Below are 17,504 nucleotides of genomic sequence, written 5' to 3'. Positions count from 1 at the left end.
CTAATTCTACGGTAGGTTCTGTTTTCATGAACCACTTTTTGGGGGAGACTACATACTATTTTTTGCTAAGAGTGTGTGTCTGATGAGATAATAATGACATATTTAGATGTGTCTGGTTTCCGAAGTTTATCAGAGAACCTCGATTATACTGGGTGCGTATGTTGGGTCCTAACTGACACAGAGTGATCTGGGATCTATTGTAATTTGACCAGCAAGTTGTCATATGATATGAAATTTCGTTAAGTCACAGGTTTATGAGTGACATCCTACCAATTGCACCTGATTAACGACTGACTACTTACTTTTTGGCAACATGCTTATAGTAGCAGATGCGTGGGCAGAAATGTAAAATGGCTTTCCAAATTCACTCCCATCAAACCAAATTCCTAAACCATTCAAATTGGGTAATTGGGTTTCTGATTCATGCGTTATTTCTAATATCTCGATGTTCTTTTGTTTCCTGTTTTCTTTTGCCCTTTTTATTTTATCTAATTGAAAAGTCGATATATCATACGTCGAACCCGAGCCAAGTAAAGTCAAGTCGTTTGTAGCAATGATTCGAGTCAAGTCAAGTCAAGTCATATAAAAACTGAATGCTGTCTGACTCGATAAGGTCATCCCAACACTGATATGAACTCGGATTTAGCTGTGTTAGAAAACGAATTCATTAATGCAATTTGGAGTCGGATTAAAATCTCAGGATCAGAACCTAAAAATTTGAAATCCGCTCAACTATGCCATAATTATATGTTTATTTTATTATTCAGACCATACAGCGATTTCATAGTACGCCTTTTATTCCATATTTAGCTTCATCCCATTGAAAATTCTTGGATGGAAATAGACATGAGGCATCAGGAAGAGTGTTCAAGTTCTGAATTGTACCCCGCACCCGTGTAACCGGATTTTCCAAACAAATTAAGCGTGATACGACTAAGATCAGTTGGTGTATGGCCTTTTCCGACTGATGCTGTCAGTCTATTTTCCAGTTTTACGTCATCCACCTTATCTTCAGCATGTGCCGACGTGACTGTCGAACGTCTCCGCCAATTACAGTAGGCGGGTCACATTACACGGTTCGCGGGGATAAGGCCTATCAAAATATTATTTTCGTATTAGCGGAGGACGGCCTTGGGAGAATAATTTTGATAAAAGATCATTTAGGAATAAATAACTCAGCAGTTGTGTCAGCGAGAAGCGAAGTTGATTTCGACTAAAGCATCGGGAAGACTTGTTGCATTGTTTTGATAAGTACGGTTTCATTCAGAACATCTGACTTTTCGCAGAACACCGATCATTTGCGTTGTCATTCAAGTTTGGCCTTTCGGTGTCATGTAGATATTTATTCCTGGACATAAACACGAAAGAAATTAGGTACAAAAACTTCGACAACCGGTAGTTCAGTAAACAAAATTGATCTTTAAAAATCAATTTACACTTTCTCCCACTTTTGAAAAAGAAATTTCCAAGGAGCGTTGAAAGTAGCGAAGTTTCGGGGTTGGATGTATCGCCACGGGAGAGTCTTTCTCCAGACGTCCTTTGCCTCCGTTACGTCTAGGTGAAATAGTTAAAATAATATCATTAATACTCACTGCTATGCATCGCGGTGGATTATTGTAATATTTTTGGCTAACGTAATAAACAACACCGAAAATGCTATAATAGGCAACTCACAATCACCAAGGAAGTGTTTCAAAGAAATCCGAATTTCATATCTTACAAGAGATTATCTGACTTTGAAACGTAAGCCATGAAAAATATCCTCCTCATCTAGACTTGCTTACGTTGCTATTGAATTTGATTTGTTAGTCGATTTTAACTGAATGGTTTATTCGCCATATTCTCTATAATTGCAAATGCCTTAGAAGTTAGATAGTTGCATTTGTTGACAGAGTGAACTTGATAACACCAGGATATGTATGGACTTGGTTTCGTACATTCTTCAAAATGCATTAAATATTTGGTTTTGGTGTTTGAATTTGCTCATAGCCGGCACGGGATTCGGATTTTAAAATATACTAGCCAGCTCATTCCTGAGCTTGCAATATCCGGTTAATAACGTTATGGGCAAAAATGCTGTCTTGAAATCACGGCTGACCTGATCAGTGCTGGGACTCTACGATGATCATAAGACGTTATATCTATGGTTTGGGTTACATTTAAAACAATACGTGTTTCAAAATACACCTCATTGCATGTGTAACATGTTTGAAACATTATGATGGAGGCCGGATTATTCCGGACTATGTTTTGCATAAGTGACGTGATGTCCCGCTTTGATTTTGTAGTGAGCACAGATGACCGCACAATGGTTTACTCCTTCCATTTAGTGGAGTGGGGATGGGGTATGGGCTTAGTGCCCGTTCCACGATCTGGCCATACAAGTGGAAATATTGAAGAGGCGGTAACCAGCACCTCATTGAGTCGGCTAAATACCGTCATGTATTGTTGAATAGGTAGGTCAAGCAATCGTTGCTATCATCAGCACGGTCTGCCGTGAACGGGTCTTCGTGATTTTGACAATTTTAGAAGTTATATGTCGATATGTAGATGGCGGATATGATGATATGATGATCAAAAACATGTTTTATACTATGATCTTGTTTAAAATATCTGTGTTTTCAATTCAGGGTTCATTTTTAAGCACAGCTATGTATATATATTAGGCCTATCTCATCACGCAGATGGAGTCAGGAAAAAAATTGGAGGGGTGGTTGAAGCTTTAGACGGAGAGGCAATTTTAATTTCGACAATGAGCTGACTTCAAGGGTTCAGTGTGACTGGTATAGTGCAAACAGATTGTTTCACAAAGTCGAAAATTGAGGGAAATGGTGCACGCCATTGGACCCCCTGATTGCGCCTGTGTGCACCATATATAAATATGTATAAATTATATATGAACGCTTGTAGATGTAGACTATTTAATTAGATGATAATATAGTTTTACATACCACGTGTGGAAAAGTGAATTTCATTTCGACTTCAATCTATCATTCGGTAAATTAGCTATCCATGGCGGCCATCACAAAACATCTTCACCAGAAACAATCATACAGCAACTTCCATCCTGGAACTTGCCACCGTTGGACGTATCACTGACGACATCTCCTCAAATTGCATCCGTTTTCGGAATCCGCCGGTAATTTTTCGTTTTCTGGTTCATTGTAATGTTATTTATTGTACGCCGGAAGATAAAATACGTTAATTCTTGATGAAAAATTTTGGCATTTATTTCTAGGTCCGATTGACGGCGTAAATGATCCAATTAGCGATAGCGACCATAGATACATGATACATAGTAATGCATTATTTCTGCTATTGGCTCAATCACGAATTCAATTCACAACTGATGTTGTGTCTGCACATTAGCTCTTGACACAAGTTCTCTCGTTTATGTCGGATCCTCTACCTAGCAACTGAAAACAATATACCGTTCATGGCCTTACGTCAGACCTGCCCAACATCGTCAAGCTGGCGTCTAGCGGCCACATGATGCAGTATGACAGATATTGTAATAGTAGTGTAGTAGCTTCCCAAACGTTATAATTCTAATTCATTGCATGCTTATGATACTATGGGAAGACCAATGTGCAAGAACTAATCAATAATGAAGTGTCTGTAGGACATCAGCTTGATCCTTGCTTAACCGCACTGGATGTACTATATAGGCGTGTGGTGGCTGGTGGTTTCAACATACATTAATGATTTTATGTGATGATGATCAGCAATACGCAGAATAAACCTACTGTGGTCACATGAAAAATCCTCCTTCCTGATGTGAAACAGATCGGTCGCAACATACCAGAAACATATACATTAAAATACGATGAACGACAGTTGAAATTCACCGATAACAAGAACACAAAAGGATGAATGCATGATGAGTGTGTTCAACAAGGAAATCAAGTCACATATGGTTCTACAGTGCCGCCAAAGGCATTGTGGTGTATAGACTATGCAGAGTACGATAGACACAACTGCGTTATTAACTCTTCTTTGTTTGCACCCATTGCTGTTGCAATTATCATAATGTGGGCCACAGTATGGTGAGAATGAAGCCAACATTGGTTCTTGCGAGTCCATTCGAAAGGAAATGATTGCTCACTGCTCAGTGATATTTCGCAAGAGTAACGAAAATAAAACTTCTGGTGTTCGTCGGCCTACCTTATATTCAAATCACTGTAAAGTGTCTGATTATTAACCGGAAAAATGAAGTCTCACGAAGCCTACCTCGATATTATCAACACACGACCCGGTGTGGCGATTTGTACCTGAAATTCTCAAAGTCAGTAATTGCGACGTAAGGAGGGATGACTCATAACAAACACCGTAACAATCACTTTGTAACTCCGGGACGGGGTGTCAAAGCCTAACGCGGACTGTGTATCCGGTAGCTGATGGAAAAATGATGTACTTCTAATATGTGTGTAGAAAATAGATCTAAAACTCGTCTGTTTGAAGTTGTCATCACCGTATAATCGAAATAAATCAAGGGACGCTTCTAGTTAAGAATATATTGGCGGCGTTAACACGTTTTATGATTGGCTTATGCTCGGTATTAATGTGATTCCATTTCGCTATATAGGCAAGTCATATGTCAAAGATGGTATCTGCGCTTGTCGAGATAGTCCCTCCATCCCAATCAGATGATCTATGCTAGTGATTCTATAAATAGAATCTTAAAAACACCAAATATATACAATGTGTCAAAACCTTGTATGGAGTAAACTGGTTCAAAGCGATTGGATGATGGTAAAGGCATTTAGAGCACGCTACCAGATAAACAAATTTCTAACACGTTCGAGCGGTTGCGACAAGCGAAATTCAACCACCGAAAAATGTGATCTGCACGATCCGAAGGTTTCTCCTCATCATCAATTTTTTGTGACCTAAAAGCCTGATAAAACACCATTTAGTTTCACCAGTTCTACTGAACTAACACTGTCTCTCGTGCTGGGAATAACAATAGTACAATAGATAGCGAAATTCCACTAAACACTGTGTCATTTATTCTTGTTTTCGAGTTTTTCATGGGTATTTGCTTAAGAACACACAAGTTGCAAACAATATATATTCCTTATCTATAAAATTGAGATCTTTTTGATGGGTTATACGTGCTAAAAGCTAAGCTGTTGATAGTAACTCGAAGACAGACACTTAGTGGAGTTGGTGTCAGTGTAGAATACGTGAATTAAAAATTTCACGGGGTACATTACCGCCATTAACGAAATCAGAAGCAGCCACTCGTACCATAACACCAAACCAAATTTTACCGGAAACTTGAATTCTCGGCAGCATCATACTTCGTGACAATGTTTGAATGCATTTTCGACTGTTATTGGGCAATACCGAAACGAAAACATTGTTGGCCATTTCAGGCTTCAATTTCTGCTTATATTTATCATCTCAATTACTCATGCGCTTATTCGAACATTTACAATATTCAGCAATTGCAACAATTCAATAAAATATCCATCAATGAAAATATTTCATCAGTGGCTCTAACAAACTGTCTGTCACGCTTGTTCAGAAGTTTCGAGTCGCGTTCGTTGAAACCACCCGAGTAAAGTGAACCATTGCATTTTGCAATATCTATCACTGCGAGAATGAATACATAGAAATTGTTATAATTACATGTATGATGAAATAATAAGAATATTTTTGATGTGAGATATAGAGTTTTAAGATAGCAGAAAATAATTCGCCAATTGTCGCGCCACAGGTCCACGTTTAGATACTCGTATTGCTACCAACGTCATCACTGCTTTGACGACAAGTCTCTGCACCACACAACGAATGACCCCGCATACGCGCGGTATACTTATTGCTTGTTGATAAATAAGCGAAAGGCGTTACCCGGTGTCAACAACCTATACGTGCTAATCCTATCGTTTCGTCAACCTTATCTACTTCAAGTGATATTCGATAGTAATCCTCAGCTTATTTTTCTTCAAACTAGTATGCATTCACATGCTCCATACATACATAAGTGCGTTTTGTTCCATGAACACATAAGTGGCGTATCCGGGGTGCCAGGGGACCCTATACCTGCCCTCCTGATATAATAATTGTGGGGTTTAATTTTGGTATATATTTTGACGGAGCAATCCCTTCCGATCTGACATCTGACATTTGAAATGACCCGTAAAGTTTCACATAAACTAAATGGAAGCCCAGTTATTCTCAAGAGATATGAGCTTGCTATAGTGCGCTATTTTGAATATGCATTGCGGATTGCCAAATCCCGTAATCAGATATACAGGATTAGAACAATTAGAGCATAAACCAGTGGTCCGCACATTGGTATGATGAGAATTGGAAACTTTCGGGAACAAAAAACAGAACAAAAACACCAATTCTGCACTTAGCTAATGTATTATAAGAGACATTAATGCAATATTCTTCTATGGCACATAGACAATATTCTTGAAATATTGGCAGGCTATATTTCTAATGAAGTCGGGAAAGAGTTCTGTAATCTTGAATCATATTTCACATCACGCATGTATGCGTCGCAGCAATATGCGTATGATTTATATGTATTCCCATCTTGGTTTGTAAAATATGATATGAAACTTTGAAATTTCCCGAAAACACCTGATCAAGTTTCTTCATTAGACAAAATGTGAGCCACTATATTATCAGAGTATTTTCACTGTTGAAATCAAACTACGTCTGAATAATATTCATGTGAATGTGAGACTGTAAGGATGACGTACAATATACATCGAAAATCAACTTGTGATTTCACCAATATCCTCTATACACCCAGTACACATGGAGGAAATAGATATTTGCATACACCGTTGTGTTTATTTTGAACGCTGAATTTCAGTTTCATTTGTCGTAAGGTAGAATGCAATACGATGCGTAATTCAACAGTAATACTTTAATATCAATAGAAATCATTAAACTGATGTCCAGGTCGATTTGAGAAATCGACAGACCGACAGGAAACTTGATAAATCTTTAAATGGTGTTAGAATATAGGTATCACACGACTACCAATAATTTTTATCACAGCTTTCTGTTGGGAGACAAGTGAAAATTTAGATTTTTCTGTTTTTGTGTTTTATATATGCTATTATCTCTGCACAATACACGATACACTTTGTGAATTATATACCAATCTAATCCTAGTCATTTCCCGACCCGTATCCTAAAAGATATATATGTTGTTGTTGTTTGTGGTATTCATGGTGTTTGTCGACTATATTGTGGTCATTTACACCAGGCCGATATTTCTTATTTTCGTTTCCGTATCTGACGACTTGTAGCACGGCGCACTTCTAGACTTTTTGTAAGACACCGCTTACGCGGACGAGATGGCAAAGTGGAGCCCAGATAAACCTCCAACACTTGAGTAGGAATTCCGAAGTCGACCACGGTCGGACTCGAACCCCCAACCCCTTGATGTTGTAGCTGTGGATTATACCACTACGCTATCTCGCCACAAAAGATATATATATAGCCAACATGGCGCGCAGGATTTTTTGTATGCGGAGATAATAATTAAAGACTGATGCAAAATATCAGAATATTGTTGAAACTCGGCGAGAACAACCGTTTGTTTCTAATTCATATCGGTTTTCACCCATGCACAAATATATCCGACGTGTCGTTGCCTGTATAGCAGGGGTGGGCAACATACGGCCCGCGGGCCGGATCCGGCCCACGACAGGATTTTGTCCGGCCCGCGGCCAGTTTCCGTCTTACATGATAATGTGGCCCGCGGCCCCTGTCTGCCGAGATTCCCCACTTGCTTAAACGTCAAATTTTAGTGACTGTATGCAAGACCGTAACTGCCGCACCCCAAACCCCCGAATTTAAGGGAGCCGAGCTCGAAGGGGCCAAAATTATTTCGCGAATTTAAATGAATTATGAAGTATTTCTTTACAAATTTACGCAAACTTTACAAAAATTTTAGGTGCTGCGCACGATTTAATGTTGACAATTACCTTCATTATTGGGTACCCTTCCCCATACAAAAATACGCATGATTTATAGAAATATAGACTTTGGCGTTGACCGTTACCGCGCCACGAAGCACCAATACACATGAAGTTATAGGCCATGCTGCAACACGGGACTCCTAGAAGTGTGCCAGACCGATCAGCAGCGATAAGACCTTGGCCGAAAAGGACTGCCCTTGTGCTGACCGAAAACTTTCATATATATATACCACTATAAAATATATGTTTAAATGTCCATTGGCGCCTAATTGGCTGGCGCCGAATGTTCCTGTCTTGGCGGTCTGAACCCCACAAGACAACTGCCATAAAGCAGGGAACAATTATATTAGCCAGTAAAGAAATATAAATTTAAAATCGTGTGCGTTTGGGCGATTTCAATATCTTTTGACATAGCAGATATGACGTCACGAAATAGCATCATTTAACGAAGTCATTATACCAACGGGTCCACCCGAAGGTGCTTAATTATTATTTAGGGGCCCTACATTTTGCGAAGACACCTCACTCAGCTCTATTACCGGTAAATATGATTACGTGAACAGAGAGAGGATAAAAAAATGATAGCAATATATGTAATTTCCGATCATATTGACCGATTCAATTATGAATTATAGAAATTTCTGCGCGCTTCGCTCGTTTAGCGTTTAGGGGGGGGGGCAATATCAACGTTTTCGGGAGGGGCTGACGAAGTGCTGTTACTGTATGTTATTATATATGTATGTGTGCAGCGTACGATAGTGGAGCGCACGCGTAAGTTCGTCGATGCGAGAAGACTTGCATTATCGACATTTGCGTTGTACTCAACCCTCATGAATTGATATCTTGGTAAATTTGGGGTACCGGGTTTATCGAACGCATAGAAATCTTAATCAAGGATTGCACCGTGTGCTAATTGATCAAAAAGAAGCAGACATGGAGGCGCCTGTACGACAATATGCTGTTCTCAAATCCACATTGCCTTCGTCATTATCGACGAGAAACGGCTTTGAAGTGACATTGCTGTCGTTTAAATACATTCATTAAATACGATTTATTCCTTGTATATGTACATAATGTATCGATTCAGCAATCCGGCCCGCCAAGTACCTAATTTTCCTATATCCGGCCCGCCGACTGGAGAAGTTGCCCGCCCCTGCTGTATAGCATATGATTCAAGAATCTGCAACTCGTGAAGCAAACAACGCAGGAAACTCATCAAGTGTGAGCATGAAAATTCCCAAAATCAGTTTATTCTCGCGGAATGGTGATTACGGCCAGTTTATGTTTCGGTTCTTCGACAAACGAACTGGGAGAAAATCATCATAATGCGTCAGAAATAACTTTAACGCGTATTATAAAATTACTGTCATTCGCGACAGCCATCAAACTCGTGACAATGCCCCATCAGTGCTACCAACTCGCCTACGTGCAGCGGCCGACAATTCAAAATGGAGAACTTGAATCGGTCGGAAGAAGAAGTGCATGATGTGGTTTTTCGGAGAGTGCCGGTCAGTATAAAAGCGCGAGCCGGCAGATTTTCAATAGGATCTGCGACTATCGTTAGAGGAAATAGACACTTGAAATCGAACGGGATAGGCGTCAGTTTTGTATTAGACACCTCCCACCGCGGCACATACTGGGAAATATCACTCGGAGGAACTTGTATCTGACGACTGGAAGATCTGCAAAGAATCTCTCTTGGGATATACACGCCGATTGGAAAAAGAAGAAAGCTCGAAAGAAGAGACAGTGTTCGGCCGGCTATCAGGCATTTCCGACCCGCAAGTGCTCGACATTGAATGCGAAAAGGTCGTTAAAAACTCATTAATCACTGTCAGAATCGAGCGGCAAGCACGCGATGAACGCGAAATCTCTGATTTGGATCGTACTGGTGCAGCTCATCGTTTGCGCTTCTGCCAAGCGTAATGATTTCCATGTAAGTATTGCTGCATGTAAATATAGATCCACAAACTATAAATAGCGAAACTTTCGTTGCGAACAAAAGGAGATAATTTACAGTAGTTCACAGTCTAATACCACCATGAAAGGAATAGATGTTAATGATTGACATCGCGCTTTGCAGAATCCGGGCCGATCATCGCAAGTGCCTACGCTGCTGAGAAGAATCGTCGAAAACTACCCCACGATTATGAAATCAAAGGTGCTATTACCCGATTACGAAGACGTACCGCCGACGCCAATCAGTAGCTTCCAAAATTACGACTGGTACTACGTAGGCTCAGCGGGTGAGTGTAAAATGAAACTGATAAGGGGCGTTGAAATGTCGCGTCGCCAAGTTGGATCGGTCTAGTAATTCCCTATATCTTCCGTTCAGCGTCCTTATTGCCGCGACTTCACAAGCGCAAGAGACAGGCCAACGGACATCGGTATATATGCGCGTATAATAAGCGAGCGGTTTGCATCGCAAAGTGCGGCTTCGGAGCTCCTCTGGACTTTATCTCGAACAACAAATTTTTCGGATGTAGACCTAACAGACGAAACCATCGCTATCAACGAATTTAACCTGGGAAAACGTGGAAATCTGCGAACTTTTCATCGTATACTTGTCCGTCGTCTTCCGTTACTGTGAACGCTGTTGGAACATTACTTTTTACATAAAGGCAGATACATTTGCACAACACATGCACTATGAGCAATGCGAGTAGCATATAGATGACCCTCATTAGTGCGGTGGTACAGATCGCATGCCATGCTCAACAAGCTATAAGCAAAACATACCCTCGTCATACACGCTTGGTTAGGCTCATCGTATAGCCGAATAGATGTTTGTGTTCCCGGTTGCCATTACACTGTACTTTTCTTTTCCGCTGACCAACAAAACATCGATATTTATTTCCTGGTCATAATCGACACCTTAATATCGCGTCGCATGGCTACCAAGAGGGACCCACTTCGTAAGGGGACAGATAGTATCTAAGAAGTGGCATTCTCCATAAACATTCTTGCGTAACTTTTCTTCAAAGTAGCACTGTATATTTATATAATATATATGTCTTTAATGGATTTATTATTATATATAATAAAGATCAACCGTGTCGGACTTACTGTGTCAAGATCGAAAGGTTAGAGTGTATAACCGCTGGAAAACCAGACTATAGGAGTGACTGGTTAAGAATCTCGACTCTTTTCTCCTAATGCCATAAAGGTGCTATCAAATATGGCCCGGAGGAGCAGAGTATCGCCGCTAACCGCATTCTAATATTAGCACTGTGCAAGATCCCAATCGCGGATTTTTGCGCAATAACATTAATTCATTTATAAAAATGCTGCCCAATTTCCAGGGTTCCGAGGCAATTTCAACGATGATTCACAATACGTTCGTTGTCTCTTATTTGATTTGACGTCGTAATTACGCGAGGGTGATGTGAAATTGTCGTTTCATTCGGTAGAATCCAGAATATTCTCTTATACCTAATCGTAGTAAATGTCAGAAATGTCTTTATCTAACCATACGTCAAAACCCCGAATAAGCGCCTAAGCTATATCGGTATTACACTGCAATCACAAATCTAGTTCCATGTTAAGAAAACCCAGAATTTATTTTAAACGTGACTTGGTGTTTCTTCTCATCAAAGTATCTTATAAATTCCACTTCTCGTTGGCATAAACATACCGAACAAACGTAAATATTTTGATGAGTGCAGGTTAGTTTACCATTATCTATCCTGTAACGTGACACCTAAATCACGGCCGCAAAACATGATTTTGATTTCATATATAGTCGCGATTAAAGACATGTTAAATGTCGACTGAACCGAGTAAAACTAAATAAACCAAAAACGAAGTTCTACTAACAAGTTTACTAAAATAATTGGTGCCCATGTAAATTTGAAGTTTAGAAAACAAATTGATCAAATTCCTGCCATGGATGGAAATAAATAGTATTCATTTTAATATAAATTGATAAATTGTGGATAGGCAAAATCAACACACAAATCTTCCCCAAATACTCAAAAACAAGCATAGCTGATAAAAAGCAAGAAATCATCAGTTTTCTTACGTAAAATGGTTCGACTGTAGCGTGGAAGAGATGACAGAAAAGCGAACTAAAAATGTGCCCAGATGATTGTCAGAATGCTGCGTGTTTTCACGCCTTGCTTATATAAGGGTTAAAATTTACGGCTTCTTATAAACACATCATAAAGCTTAATTATTAAACTGGTGTTGCTGTTGTTGTTATTGCAGTCATGGTGTTTTGACTGCACTGGTAATTTTGCACCTGATCGATTGTTCTTCATGATTCCTGACCTGCCGACTTTCAGCACGACCCGCTTAGGCGTATCAGATGACGAGAAGGAGCCCAGATGAACTTCCAACAATTAAGTGGAAATTCTTGAGTCAACCTATGCCTGCCTCGCAAATAACGTTTGAGATGTGGAAGGTACACTATATACTACCCCCACCACTGCGACAACAATTGGTAAACCGAAATGCTGAACAATCTACCGAACATAGCCCCTGACTAAAGCTATTCTGGATCTGACCAGATTCCTGCTTGTCAGCCCAGCAGCTAATGTTGTTCCTGGAGAAGCCCTAATGGCATGTCATTCAGATTAAAGCCCAATCTCTTAAATTGGAAAATGAGTAAAATGTGGAAGAGCCCAGGATTGGAGAGGCAGACGCTGTGAGCAGTCGAGGATTGCACTCCCTGTCTTGATTCACAAAACCGATGTGTGTGGAAATTCCTTCATTCGTGGATAAAGGCGTCGAGTCGAGCCATTGGTCATCACGAATTTCACAAAGTATTTCTTGACATTATATTTCAGCAATAAATATTCAAGCAAGCAAAAATCCATGAAGATGCCGAAAAAGAGGAAATACATCAATATAATAGAAAAGCTATTCACGACCGACGTGTGCAGTGTTATATACTCGTATATTTTGGTGTCAACACTGCGAACAAATTTTAACATAATAACAGTGGCGTGTGGGGTAGGGGAATCCGTTCCGCGTAAATTTGAGGCTCGTGAGTGTGATCCAAATTTTGCATCGCGGAAAATGGCCGGGAAAGTGTTCTAGGACATCGGATCGAGTGAATTTTGCCTACGAAGCGAGCGTTTTCCGCGCGGTGGCCGGCGGAAGGATTTCGATCTGGGTATGGAGATCGTGTCTAACGGTCGGTGCCTGACTTCGCACCTCATGCGACCCGTTACTTTGTTCGTCCAGCATCGATATCTGTCCCCATGTCTGAAATAAAGACGCACGATTATAAACTGATACTTTCCTTTTACTTTTATAACATTTCCAGAGGTTTCTGTGAAATGTCACAAAATAGTCCGCGAGGTATGGGATACTCTCCACTCCATGCATACTACGTACATTGGTATTGTACCTAAATTATCCGGTCATTCATAAAAACGATTGGCCCACTTGTTATTAGTCATCGGTCGTGAATAATTCCGTTATTTTGTCTCTCCTTGAAGTATAGAATATGTATGTAGATGAAATCAGATCAGGAGATATTGCACAATTAAAGAGGTACTTCGGGACACCTAGCATGGGATATCAATGTTTCGAGCACTATAGTCACTTTGCGAAAGATGTTATCGAACTTTTATGGCATACTCTTGTCTTGTTTATTATCAATGTGTCGCGGAAGAATCCTTCTAGAGTTTGAACATGTCCAAACGGCTACCGTCAGAGACATAGTTTCGTGCGACATACCATCTGAGACTAGATTGCAAGCTACGAAAGCGATATTCGTATAAAACAGCTACCATGAAATCAGTTAATGGCTTAGTCATGTGTCGAAGATATATTTGTAAACGGTCCGTGTTTGTTGTGGTGCAAGGACTACTAATGCCATGTATACCTACGCCATTTTATTATGTACCGAATGAAAACACAGTCTAAAATAGCGTGCTTACATGGACTGCGGACTCCGCACGGACAATCATACGCTCGTGACATTCTATACTGAAGCCTGCGCGGCCTGTTGATCATGAACTATGAGAAATAATGCTAGATTATGTTAGTCAATAATTAGTACTTGTTAATTAGCGATGATATTTTAATACCTGCTTACTTGTAATGACATTGTCGGCATGTACTAGTTCATAAACCGATATGACGCTAATTTAGTATTTCATGTGCGACAGCAAACATATATCTGATGTAGCTAAGTAACAATCAGCTGTTATACCTGATTGGCACTGCCCGTCTTGCGTGGTGATGTGTCCTTCGTGTGTCCTCGTCGTGAGTGGGAAATCGCTCTTTTGATCGGCGAAAAATTTCTAAAAATATGACACATTTAACATAGAAACAATAAATTTGTAATCTCTACGCATACACTTGTCGTGATCTGCTACGTTATACAACCAACCTTCGATAATAACCGGTATATACTAATCACCATAGAAAACATCGTCGTAATAACGATTTTTTAATTTTAGATACAACCTAGCGCGCGTTTTTATAATGTGATCAGAAAGACGTTTGTATTTAAGCTACAAATTACGCTATACCGATATATCAACCTAATATCCCTACTCCAAATCATCGTGGTCATGACACAGACGGCATCGGCCGGTGTGTAGGCTCATGCTGCGCAAGACTTTTTCTTACCTCGTGAAGAAAGATGCGGGTGTGCCGCCAGCAGGTCAGAAACGTATCCTTCGAATGTTAATACATATTCGTCGGATTTATGTACGCGATTTGCGACAAAGCTATGAACTTCGTTCCAGGTAGTTACGGAATTTACTTCTCGGCTGTGTTGCGTCTGTAGCGGCGCTGATATCACAAGTGTTATTGTCTGTAAAGCAAGAATTCTCAACGGTTAAAATCAGTTGTATCAATTCTAGTAATAAGGACGTGTTTCCCTAACACCTTTGTGAACGGATTACCTAATATTCCCAATATCTTTCTACCGCTTTATTGAACAAGTGACAAGCAATTTTGCGACTCAATTCCTTCGTCTTTAACACGAGCATGCCTCACGATAATCGATCCTATCACATCACAGTTTGAAAGTAGAAACGACCACCGATCATCACACGAACAGATATCCTGGCCGCTTAGTAATAATATACAAACGACTGGCAATTAGCCGTCTTTGTGGCTGATTAGCTGACCCGTAGTTTTGATATGGTCACATCTCAACCCGATATCTAGTAGCGGTAATGATCCTAACGAGAAATTAATTGAGGCTTTTGATTGTTTGATCAGCAAATATAACCTACAACAACAACAACAACAACAACAAAAAGCGACACCCTTTCGAAGAATATAGTCGTTTCTTACCTTAAAAAATAGTATTGTTGAAAAGTGGTGCATGAATAATATCGAACGAGAATTCATCATTGGTTTTAAAAGCATCACAGGATTTACAGATACATATATCTGAAAAGGTAAATTGAAAATGTAAAAGGAATCTGTGACGATCCAACCAAATCGTATTTCATAACCTCACTCAGACGAATATCATGCATTTCTACAACTGGGTTTTCGTCCTTTGTAGTGTTGCCTTCGTATACATCAGCTTATATATTCTTGTTCACATTCATCTTTTAGAAAAGGGAAAAAAATTTACTCCGTCTCCGCTCTGCGGTTGAGAACAGTGAAACGCGGTCATGCACTCGTTATTTTCTAGACGCCATTGGGTTAATATTTCATATCATATCGTATCTCTGATATTAGCGACTAATGAGACTGTCCTACATTTATGTAGTGCGGTGATATCATTTCTCGGCGATTTTTATTTTGGATTCTAGAAATATTTTCGAACGCCGACTCGATAATCAGAGTAGGAGACAGCTACTCGAATCTTGCTTTAAATTGTTGAAATTCGCCACAGTTTCCCAATTTGGCATATCAATCCCGTTTCAAACTCATTGAACTTTATTGCTTAACCGATGGCAGGGTAAAAAGGCACCGTTTCGTGTCTTTACATTTGCTTATGAGTATGAGCAATTGTCAATAGCATTATATTTAATACAATGCATACTAGCGAAGCTTGGTATTTATATGTTGATTCTCGACGAAATTGATGGGTTTTTCACGGGTTGTAGACACGTGAGTCGGTCTGAGCCTGAGATCAATGCCTACTTGCTGATTTTAAGCTCCCATCGAGTGCTTGCTCATTTTCGAACGAGATGCTCTCTGCGTACATCAATTCAGTATATTTTCACGACTTATGAATGCAGCATTCAGAATTCTAAAGAGTAATGGACCTCGAAACCACATTGGTGTACAGTAATTAATTCGGAACCGTACCTCTTTGTAGTAATAATAGCGGCATTTTGTAATTTTTGGAAAGATACAATCAGTGATCCAGACTTGCTTACATCTTTCGATATGCCTACTTATATATATATTGGAACTTATTATTGATTTTGCAATCTCTGCTGGATAGATTGAGTGCATGCTGTAAACTCAACCCAAATCGATAAACGCAATATTGATACATTCACTATGTAGCTATTCATTCTCTTTTTTCAATCGTAACTTTTCTTTCTAGAGGAGATATATGTTCTCGGAGCGAATTTCAACCAGAATCAGCGCGAAGCTCACTGACATAAAAATAGACCTGCTGCATACGAGAGCACGCTGGCGCTTTGGGTAGCGTTTCAAGTGGTATATATTTGCAATTAGGTAAAGTCATCACAATAGAGGCATGGACGTAACCGAAACGAAAATGTTGAGAGGAGAACATCTCGGCATGACTAATTACAAAGAGTCGATACAAAATGACGGCATCACAAGCTACTAAATCTAACTTTGGGAGTAGAACATCAAGAGCACCTTTCTCCCCACTGGCTACCAGTGTTGGGATCAAGTCACCCCCTTCGAGTCACGAGTCATCTCGAGTCATTGCAGATTTTGACTCGAGTCAAGTCAAGTCAAGTCAATCGATTTTCAAAGGTGACTCGAGTTAAGTCAAGTCAAGTCAAGTCACGAGTCAAGTCACAATTCAAGTCAAATAGAATTTTCGAAGTATGAGTGATGATTCAAAGTCATTACATTTGCTAGCTGTATGAACGACAAATTAATTAATCATTTATCTTAATCAAATGACGAATATCTAGTTATTATACATGCAAAAAGAAGGTGTATCCCTCACGCACACGTAGAACTGCTAATAAAGTACTTAAGTAACTGTACAGCTACAAACTACAGTCAGTTCTGATCAGTCAAAATATAGGACCTAATACGAAGCTTCGAGAAGTTGAAACAATTTGATATGGTACAATAAATAGCCTACACTACCCATCTATACACCTCCGTGAGAATATAAACGCACACAATATATTCGTTCGATTTAAATCATACAAGTGGATTGGTAAATGTGAGTACTGGGCAATGTAAGCATTGAGCCGTCTAAGAATCAGAGACACATTGCTATTTAGATTAATTTTCTATTTTGCGGTGAATTTATTTGTGATCTAACAATTGAGGAATCTTGTAACATACAATCATTGAATGACTGGTTGTTCTCACAAGTGACACCGGCGTATCTCGAACAATCCGAACATACACAAGATGCAGTGATTTATTCGACACCGCTTACTTAATGACTTGAAATTGACTCGTAAA

General features: G+C 39.7%; 2 protein-coding genes across 2 annotated transcripts; one reads left to right on the top strand and one right to left on the bottom strand.

Annotated features, from left to right (window-relative positions):
- The first annotated feature begins 9,392 nt into the window (after positions 1-9,392).
- On the top strand, positions 9,393-11,013 carry LOC145434065 (uncharacterized). Its single transcript, XM_080311348.1, has 3 exons — positions 9,393-9,888; positions 10,036-10,198; positions 10,288-11,013. Exons 1-3 carry the CDS (start codon positions 9,811-9,813, stop codon positions 10,473-10,475), a joined length of 429 nt encoding a protein of 142 aa, XP_080167474.1. The 5' UTR covers positions 9,393-9,810; the 3' UTR covers positions 10,476-11,013.
- Positions 11,014-12,706: 1,693 nt separating this feature from the next.
- Positions 12,707-16,954, bottom strand: LOC145434064 (uncharacterized). The gene is made up of 5 exons (XM_080311347.1): positions 15,377-16,954; positions 15,213-15,311; positions 14,538-14,724; positions 14,116-14,206; positions 12,707-13,160 (listed from the first exon to the last, which is right to left on the bottom strand). Exons 1-5 carry the CDS (start codon positions 15,398-15,400, stop codon positions 12,989-12,991), a joined length of 573 nt encoding a protein of 190 aa, XP_080167473.1. The 5' UTR covers positions 15,401-16,954; the 3' UTR covers positions 12,707-12,988.
- Positions 16,955-17,504: the final 550 nt, after the last annotated feature.

This window comes from Botryllus schlosseri, chromosome 2 (genome assembly GCF_051294905.1).
Source record: "Botryllus schlosseri isolate E-star chromosome 2, Bs_hap1, whole genome shotgun sequence".
In the NCBI taxonomy this organism is placed as follows: domain Eukaryota; kingdom Metazoa; phylum Chordata; class Ascidiacea; order Stolidobranchia; family Styelidae; genus Botryllus; species Botryllus schlosseri.
Note: the sequence above shows the minus strand (reverse complement) of the source record. Positions and strands in the feature narration are given on the sequence as shown.

What these genes read in the sequence shown, in the direction of transcription:
- LOC145434065 (XM_080311348.1), top strand. Translation starts at nt 9,811, where the DNA reads ATGAACGCGAAATCTCTGATTTGGATCGTACTGGTGCAGCTCATCGTT. An exon ending in CCAAGCGTAATGATTTCCAT is followed by an intron (nt 9,889 to 10,035) that starts GTAAGTATTGCT and finishes CGCGCTTTGCAG; the next exon opens with AATCCGGGCCGATCATCGCA. An exon ending in GTACTACGTAGGCTCAGCGG is followed by an intron (nt 10,199 to 10,287) that starts GTGAGTGTAAAA and finishes TCTTCCGTTCAG; the next exon opens with CGTCCTTATTGCCGCGACTT.
- LOC145434064 (XM_080311347.1), bottom strand. Translation starts at nt 15,400, where the DNA reads ATGCATGATATTCGTCTGAGTGAG. An exon ending in CCCGCATCTTTCTTCACGAG is followed by an intron (nt 14,207 to 14,537) that starts GTAAGAAAAAGT and finishes TCATATTTTTAG; the next exon opens with AAATTTTTCGCCGATCAAAA. An exon ending in AGACGGGCAGTGCCAATCAG is followed by an intron (nt 13,161 to 14,115) that starts GTATAACAGCTG and finishes TCTTTATTTCAG; the next exon opens with ACATGGGGACAGATATCGAT.